The sequence below is a fragment of the Austrofundulus limnaeus genome, unplaced genomic scaffold (genome assembly GCF_001266775.1).
Source record: "Austrofundulus limnaeus strain Quisiro unplaced genomic scaffold, Austrofundulus_limnaeus-1.0 Scaffold22, whole genome shotgun sequence".
Lineage (NCBI taxonomy): Eukaryota > Metazoa > Chordata > Actinopteri > Cyprinodontiformes > Rivulidae > Austrofundulus > Austrofundulus limnaeus.
The window spans coordinates 2,692,818-2,701,467 of record NW_013952424.1 but is presented as its reverse complement, the minus strand read 5'-3'; the positions used below and the strand labels follow the sequence as shown (position 1 = coordinate 2,701,467).

Below are 8,650 nucleotides of genomic sequence, written 5' to 3'. Positions count from 1 at the left end.
CCATACAACACGAGAATTCTGGATCTGAGTGAGGTTTATTGTCACTCAAGCTGACAGGAAACCAACACTACCGGAAAACCAGGAAGTTCATGTATACTGTATATACACCTTCGATGCCTGCGTTTGCCCCCTGCTGACCTATGGCTGAATCACAGGCATTCAGACAAAATCCTCAGCTACTGTCATCACAACGTTTGATAATGTGTTGTCACATACTGTATTTCGGACATGTAACTAATCCATATCAATCAAAACACTGTCAACATTACAGAAAGGAAAACCTAAGAATATAGTGTTGTGCTTTTAACATCAGTACTAACCTCTAATAACTTTAAATTTCTTCAAACCCTTGTTTTTTAAAAATCCACTCAAACCATGTGATGAGCTGAAGCCCTGAAGCTATTACAGTACATCGTGACACCACTGATAACAAACAGTTCTCTCATTTGTTGATCATTTAAAAAAAGATTTTTGGATCTCTACCTATGTTTTAAGCTTTCTGGTTAATCAAATGTTACCATGATATTTTGATACTGAATTAAATGGCAATTAACAGTGAAAACATTTACTTTTTAATATTATAAAAACACTTCAGGGGTGTTAAAAAAGGCAGAAGTTCAAAAACGTGCAACCTTTATTTTGAGAAAGCACTGACCCAAACATTTCATGATAATCTCCCTCTGTAAACATGTTTGGACTGGACCGATAACCTTGAGCTGAACTCAGAGAACTGAACTCAGAGATTACTGAGCCRATGTAWTTTTTTTGTGTGTGTGCGTGTGTGTGTGGGGTAGCACCTCMAGGCAAAAATGAGCAAAAACAAAGAAGCCAAACTGTTTTTCCTCTCTGTTCCACCTCAGGAGTCTAAGCGCTCAGCAGAGATCGTCACCTCGCCATCCCTGGATGTTTTCCTGCCAGAAGACGAGGACAACCCATACGAATCTGTAACCACCGCCGTCACACGCAAACCCTGCTCACTTGATATCAACCACCGCTTCAACGCCTGTTCACGCAATGGTAGGAGAAACACTTGGACACTTGTGGTGTACATTTCAGCTCCTAAACAGTCAAAAATCAACAAATAATTTAAAAGAAACTCAGAGAAAGAAAATCTCATTTATGTAGCTTTAGAGAAGTTCTTGTTTAATACGCATTAACTTTGAAATGATCAGGTGTTTAATTGCAGATAAATTGGACAAATATTTTGCTATCCATTTCCAGGGAAAGTAAAGTCTGGTTAGAAATCTAAAACTGATCATTTCTTTGTGTGTTTGTGACTGCACCCTCCAGCTTTAAATTTTCTTTAATTCTGTTTGATCACGGCTCCGTCAGGCTGATGTGCCGAAGTTCAACACCCACAGCATCGAGCCCCCACGGCGTGCTTTTATTCTTTTCAATCGTCTCCCATAGCAAAGCTACACACTGCAGGTTGTCAGGGCAACTGTATCACTGGCTGAGTCACCTGTACGTTGCCATGGGAACTGTCTCGTTTAGTGACACATCTCCACCTCATAAGAGAGAGGCTACTGTAGAGGCTTGTATGCATCTCAGCCCGTGTTTATTAGCTGCGTCTTGAATGTAATTGGCTGCAGGAYAGTGAAGGGTGCAGCCCTAACTGTAGTCTCTTTTTTTTGTCTGAATCAGGAGGTTGGACGCTTTATGTCAGTTAAACTGTCCGTTGGTGGGAAAATTGCTCCACTGACGCAAGTGAGCTGTGTGGGTGCTGTTTGTTCTCAGCTCTTTGAGTGCTGTTACCTGACCAAAGAAAAGGCTGAGCTCCCTACATGTCTGGGTTTTGGTGGGAGTTCATCATAAACRCATGCAGACTGCAGACACTCTCTTGTTGAAGAGAGACAGACTGGAAGTGAGGGGAAGAGTCAGAGACTGGGTTTTCAGCTGGTGAAGTAGCAGACTCGACTCTGATGCACAAAGGAAATCTGTGACGCAGCAGTTGAGGAAAATCCAGGACTGACTCTCGAGTCTGGTCACATGTCAAACTAATCGGACATGGGAGGGAATCAGCCTGCCTTTATCTGCCTCGGAGAGGAAAGATGAGAGGATCAAGAAGCATGCTGGAAGAGGGGTTCAGATTAGAAAGAAGAGAGCATATATCTCTGACACTTTAAACTGAAAAAACAACAAAAATGTTAGTAGCATTCAGTCTGAAAACTTTGTAAATTTTATATAAAGAAAGCAGAATTAATATTCATTATCTTCAAGTCAACCTATCATTACTGGCAGGTTAGAGTGAAAACAAGCTTTTCAGTGTTTTCACAAACATATGAATCATATTCATGAAGAAAATGTGTAAGCTGAAAACAGTTTTTTACAAAAGTTATTTTTGGCAGAGTGAGCTCCATCTGAAAAGCACCTGGTGTGCTGTGCAGGGCTTTCTGCAGGTAGGGATTGCTGCATTGTGACAGGATTGCAGAGTGAAACTCTAAAGCTCTCCTCTGCCTCAGTCGGAGCAACTTGATCAAATCTCAGCTGCTGCCTGTCACTCAGACCAGCTGCCACGGAAACAGTGACCTGTTGTCACTTTAATACCATACAGCCCCACCTCTTCTTTTATTTTTGTTGCCTTTACTTCATTTCCATGCTGTCAGCTTTTTGTCCTTTAGACGCTGCAGCGTTCACAGGAATGTTTCTTCCCACTGCGCCACATGTCCTCAAGCGTGACAATTATCATTCCTGACACTAAATAAATGGAACTGGTCTTTGTGACACAATGTGTGCTGAGAACAGACTTAGAAGCATAATCCTACATTTCATTCAATTCTAAGGGAGTCATTTTGTAAATTAAGTTGGGATTATACTTGCTGTATGGGACGGATTTGTTTCAAATGAGGGAATCTATTTCTGCTGCACAACTTGCCTGCAGATGCGTTTTCTGTAAATGACTCAATTTCTTCTCTGTTATTCTACGTGTGTATGCTGGTTTAGTATGCAAGTGGGGTAGCTGGTACAGATAAATAGCACAAACAGAAACACAGCACTGAGAACTCAGATTTTTTCTTTATATCAGTGAATAATTTGTCTTATTTTGAGTGCAGGGGGACGCAGAGGGAACAGCCCAGCCCTGAATTRCCTTTTGAAACCTAGAAACGCTAATAAAAGGCAATTAATTACTTTAAATGTGAGAAAAGTTTTAGGAATTTTTTTTACATTTAGTTTGAGTCCAGACTGCAAATACCAAAAATATTTCCAAACAATAAAAAAAACTTTATTTATTACTCTCCTACTCCCATTAACTTTCACCATCACTTCCCTCTGGTGGGTAAAGCAGGGCTGCTGCTGCATCACGCCCCATTTACCCCACTTTGGTTGTTCCTGCAGGCTAAGAGTAGCTAATGGCAGCCTGTAGTGGCTCCGGGGTTTGACATTATAAGAGTTGAGGCTCATTGATTTTATAGAAGGAAAGCAATAAAGTGTTGTTGTCAGTGACAGCCAGAGGAAATCACTTTTGGGGTACATATGGCCACATGCTCACACTTCTACACTTTTTAAATTCTTAGTTATTTAGAAGCGTTTTGGATTGTTTTAGATGTTTAGTTTGTTTTAGCAGTTGGAGTTGTGGATGTTACCCTAAAGTTGGGAGAAGTCTGTTACCTCGTATTCTTCTTACTGCTATTAAATTGTGTATGTTCATCTATGAGATGATGGAGACTGATGTGAAWACATTATAAACCTGCAGAAGTTCCTGCATCTATAGTATTCCCCTCCATCTCTTGTGACTTTAGATGAAGATAAATTATCCAGACAAGAGAAGTACTGGTTTATGTCAGTATTTCAGTAAGTATGCCTTTCCAGGGAGGTGTTTTTGACAAGTAGAAGTCTTAGATCAAATTCAGGACTCTGGAGGGATTCAATCTTTTGGCTGGTTTGTGAACATTTCAGTGTTTACTCTGAACAAACTAAAAGATAAGGCTGTAATAAAAACAGCTCTGGAGGGTTTCTGCTTTTCTCTTTTGACTCTAATTGTCCTTTTCTTTGACCTGATCTTACAGAAGTGACAGAAAACAAATACATTGAGTTTTTTATTTTATTTTATTTTACGGCCACATAGAAATTTATAGATGTAAACTGTACCTATCTATGTGAATGCACATTTCCTTTGGTGAGGAGGATTGCAGGTATTTCCCAGGGGTAAGCATGGCAGATCAGAAAGAAGTGCAGATGCTCGTACTCAGACTACATCTATCATCAAAGCCTCCGTGCTGACAGGTTTATGTCTTTACCAATATAAAACGTCACCATCTATACTTATTCCTCTGTGTCTCACATGTCTCCAGTTTTTTATTTGATCTGTTTGCATCCACATTTATCACTGATTCAGCTCCAGGCAGCTGCTCGGTGAGTTTTGCATGCATGTGTGCAGCTCTATACTTGTAGCTTTTTGGGTAAACTCACTRCCTGTGTTTGCATGCAAATGAAGACATGTAATGTGAGAACATGGTGTGAAGCTGTCCCTGCAGGACAGATGTGTGTCTGCAGCAACACTGTTTGCAGGAGAGAAAAAAWAATAATAATGGTGGCTAACGTCAAAATGTTCTGCTTTGTCACACCCGTGTAAAGAAAATAAATGTGGATGAAGTTGCTAGAATGAGACAAAACTTACATTTGTGTTAAAAAACCATTAAAAGTATTTAAAATGAAAAACMTTGTGATTTAAGAGCACCAAGCTGAACCATACAGACTTAAAACTAAATTATCATAAAAATATACCCTATAATCAAAATACCTGCATATTTTTATCATGAAACATGCAAGCCRCTTAATATTTTGTTCCTATAATTCACACATTTGTCAAATACAAAGAACAATTTCTTCCTGTTCTTATGTTGGTGTTTAATGGGTGGGAGATTGTGACGATGACCCTCTTATTAAATTAGCGTTTGACAATTTGGAATCACAACCCGTCCCTCAAATAGACGTGTTTGTTCTCTGTGAATAGATGAAGACTGGTGGGAGTTGTTAAAAAAAATCTTACCATCAATATCATCCAAGTCGAACTGAGGAAAATGTTGCTTCTATTTTCCCTTTTTTTAATGAGATAAATAAGTGATTATGTGCAGTAAATTCTAGCAGCAAACCTTACCGCAGCTTTTAGGATGGGGATGTCACTTTGTGTGTTAATCATGGCTGGGTCTCGCACCAGAATTGGATGATAGAATCCATGACGGCAGGTGGCAGCTGACTGTGTGTGTGTGTGTGTGTGTGTGTGAGCCACAAATGAGAGAGACATCATCCTGCACAGGACAGCAGTTGCATTCCCCTGCCGGAGTTGTTGCTAAGGCTTGTTAAATTGCAGAATCCACTGTCTTCACAGCAGCCTTATGCTAACACATGTGTGATTGCCGGTGCAGTGGTGGGTGGAAATATGCAACACGAGGTGCTGAGCTGAACTCTTTCATTTCTCACTCTGACCCAAATGGCACAACAGAGCATTTCCATGCCAACATGACTGCTGCAGACCGCACAGTTTCTACTGAAATACATATTCACTGCAGATACAGTTTTTTCTTTTCATTAATTTTTTAAGTAAGTGTTAAAATATGTATTTTTCTAATAGTGTTTCTTTAAAGATGGTGTTTTAAAGGGGTAAAATTTTAATAAATCATTCACTCAAAGCCACACGTGAAAAGAAAATCATAAACTGACAATTTATATTATTAAATACCTAAAATTCAACATGAATTTCTTAGATTTAATTCCTTTATATCAATTTTAATACACTTGAAGATTTTTCATTAGCTTCAATTGAGTCAATAATAAGTTTTAACTATTTTTAGTGTACTGCAGTAAAAGAAACGTCATAGTTGTAATCACAATGCTTTTGTTTTACAGTATTTGAAGCATATCCAAAATATTACCAYGACTTCCAGCTGCTTCAGCAGCAGCATCCAAATCTGCACAAATATCTGAAACTCTACTTGTTTTGCAGAATAATTGTTTCAGTCAAAAAAATAAATAAAATAAAGCAGCTTTGTTTTGTCTTTTGACATTTTTATTTTCTTTCATTCCAAGGTCACTTGTCCCATGGAACGGTGAGTGAGGAGGAGCATGGTAACCAGGACAACTGCTCAACAGGCCCCACACCAGACTGCTCACCCCCCTCCCCTGACACGGCCCTGAAGCACATCGAAAGAGTCATCCGCCCACAGGTGATCGCACGCAGGCACACACACACACACACACACACGTGAATGTGTTGTAGAGCACCTGATGCATTATTAAACATCACATCATCCACCCACAAACAGCTTAAACACACACACAATATTAACATCTGTCTGTTATCCTCCTGGTTATTTCTGTATGTTCATGCACATAAACCTCACATTCTAATAATAAAAAGAGGTTCAGGAAATTGAATGTGATCACTTTTTATTTTATTTTTTTTTGTGGTGGGGGAAAAACCAGAAGCATTCAGTTTTCTCTGCGATGTCTRTTAGGGCTAGAAATCCATCTTGTTTAATTGGCCTCAAATTCCCCAGACGACTCAAGCAAAGATACAAGCCTGTGGAACAGCATGTGCAAGTGGAAATATGCTTGTGAGAGGGCATGCCTCTTTCTTATGCCTGTATGTTGCCCTGCACAAGATTAGTGACACTCAAATCCCTGCCCACTCRAGCATTATTTAGCACCGACACTCATACTAAGTTATAATGTTGTTGTTTGCTTAATGTTTTAATAAGACATAACTATCTCATGCATGATAGAAAGCTCAAAAACTTGTTTTTGCTTAATACCCCCCTTTAACAGTTTTAATTGTAAGGCATGCAGAATTCTTTTGTCTGCGGTCTCAATAATAAACTCCCACAGTACTCGTTATTGATTTGGTTTTCTTACTTCTGAGCTTGCTTGTTATTTTTATCACTCTTGACATAAACATGATGTTGAATGTAATCTGTAAGAAAAAATGAGAAGATGAAGGCGATTCTATCATCTTTAGCTAATTTAATATTTGAGTTGCAGATATGTGAATAATCTACCAAATAAAAACACTATTTTAATTTGAGAAAGGAAGCTGTCTGGTATGGAGATAAATATGTATTATTTTTAAAAGTCAGCATCAATTTTTATACTTTTAACTTGCTGAAATGGCTGTATATCTTTACTGTCTTACTCCTCTGACAGACGTTTAACAACAGAATAGATGAATAATATGTTGCTGATCAGGARTGACTTGGAATCAGCAATTTAAATGTAACAAGTAGTCAGCCTTATGAGTAACTTGAGTTAAATTTATTCCTCCCACTTCTCTCCTTGAGTAGATAGTGTCAGATACACAAGTGCAGCACGGATGTTGATAATTAAAGGCAGTTGTTTTTCCTTAGTGAGAGTGTGATGTGACAACACAACACACACACACACACACACACACACACACACACACACACACACACACACCCAACTGCATGCTCAATGTAGGGAGTCATAATCAAACCAGTGGAGCTTGGTAATTAATTCCAAATAAAGTTTATTTCCTTCAATTATACTTTTTCATTCTAAATCAAGATAAATATATTTAAATGGTTTAAGAGGGAAATTTTTCTCCTCTTGACCAACTCCTTTRAAGTCTCTGACTCAACCCTTAATATCATCTTCTCCTCTTGTCTCTCTCCCCCTGGTTTTCCTGGAACTGTCTTTGTCGCGTTAACTAATGTGTGCGGAGGGATCACATGCTGTGCCCAGTGGGCTTCTGTTCAACTTGAAGCGTACATAATCAAGGAGCACCCGAGTTCAGTTTTATAGCACATAATTAATACTCAAGAATTCATTTCATTTCATTTTAGTGCTCCCGCTGGCTGCTGCAGCGGTTCACGCTGTATGGGGAAAAAAAATCTCAGGTTCACAAAAGCACACGAGCGCTGCTGTAATTAGAGTTTTTTGGTATTTTATATCTATCCATAATGTACAGATTTAAGATTTTTCTGTTTTTATTTTAGTAACATTCATGAGGTGCTGTCAGTTTTCCATAAGAAAATATGTTCTCACTGTCATATACAGCTTCAAAAATCTGTAATTCTTTGTCAGAGCTGGAAAAAAAACACCTTAGAGTGGTGCACTCTCTCTCTGCCAAAAGGTTCAATAATGACTGTTGCATTAAATAAATGTTTAAGAGTTCCCTTAACTTCGAACAGAAGTGACCCAACACAAGCTAGTTACCAACTTAAACATCAAAAATGATCACACAAATGTCGCAGAGGAAAATCCAGACGCGTCATGTTTGAATCAGTTTCAGCTTTCTGTCTTTTGCTTCTGGTCCAAACTGGCTGCTGGACTTGTTGGATCTCCATAAGGTTTTTGATCATAATCATGGCTCTGATGTGTAAAATATGGAACTCAGACTAAAGATGTGCAGATGTGTGATTAAAATGACTGCAGTGCATCATGGTTTTTAATCCCAGTGGCTCCATGTTCTACATTACTGCTTGTGACCAAAAAAAAAGTTATTCTGTTTTTGTCATTGTTTTTAGAGACCAGTAGTGAAAAGTGAGTATAGTTCATTTAGATTTTTTTTGGGGGGGAAAGCAATATTCAAAAAAAAAAAAATAAAAATACAATTTAACTTTTATTATTTTATCTCTTTGTCTTGTAATTGCCAAGGTGCAGTAGAAATAAACGTCTATGACTTGGTTGAAAT

The 8,650-nt window shown here is 38.5% G+C and overlaps 1 protein-coding gene across 6 annotated transcripts in view; it reads left to right on the top strand.

Annotated features, from left to right (window-relative positions):
- The window catches only part of anks1b (ankyrin repeat and sterile alpha motif domain containing 1B), a 187,814-nt gene that overhangs the window by 84,438 nt on the left and 94,726 nt on the right, over nucleotides 1-8,650 (top strand). For all 6 annotated transcript variants that reach the window (XM_014004217.1, XM_014004221.1, XM_014004216.1 and 3 more), the window contains exons 11-12: nucleotides 861-1,017; nucleotides 6,028-6,164. In XM_014004217.1, the coding sequence (XP_013859671.1) occupies nucleotides 861-1,017; nucleotides 6,028-6,164 (294 nt within the window). The remainder of the gene's footprint in view (nucleotides 1-860; nucleotides 1,018-6,027; nucleotides 6,165-8,650) is intronic.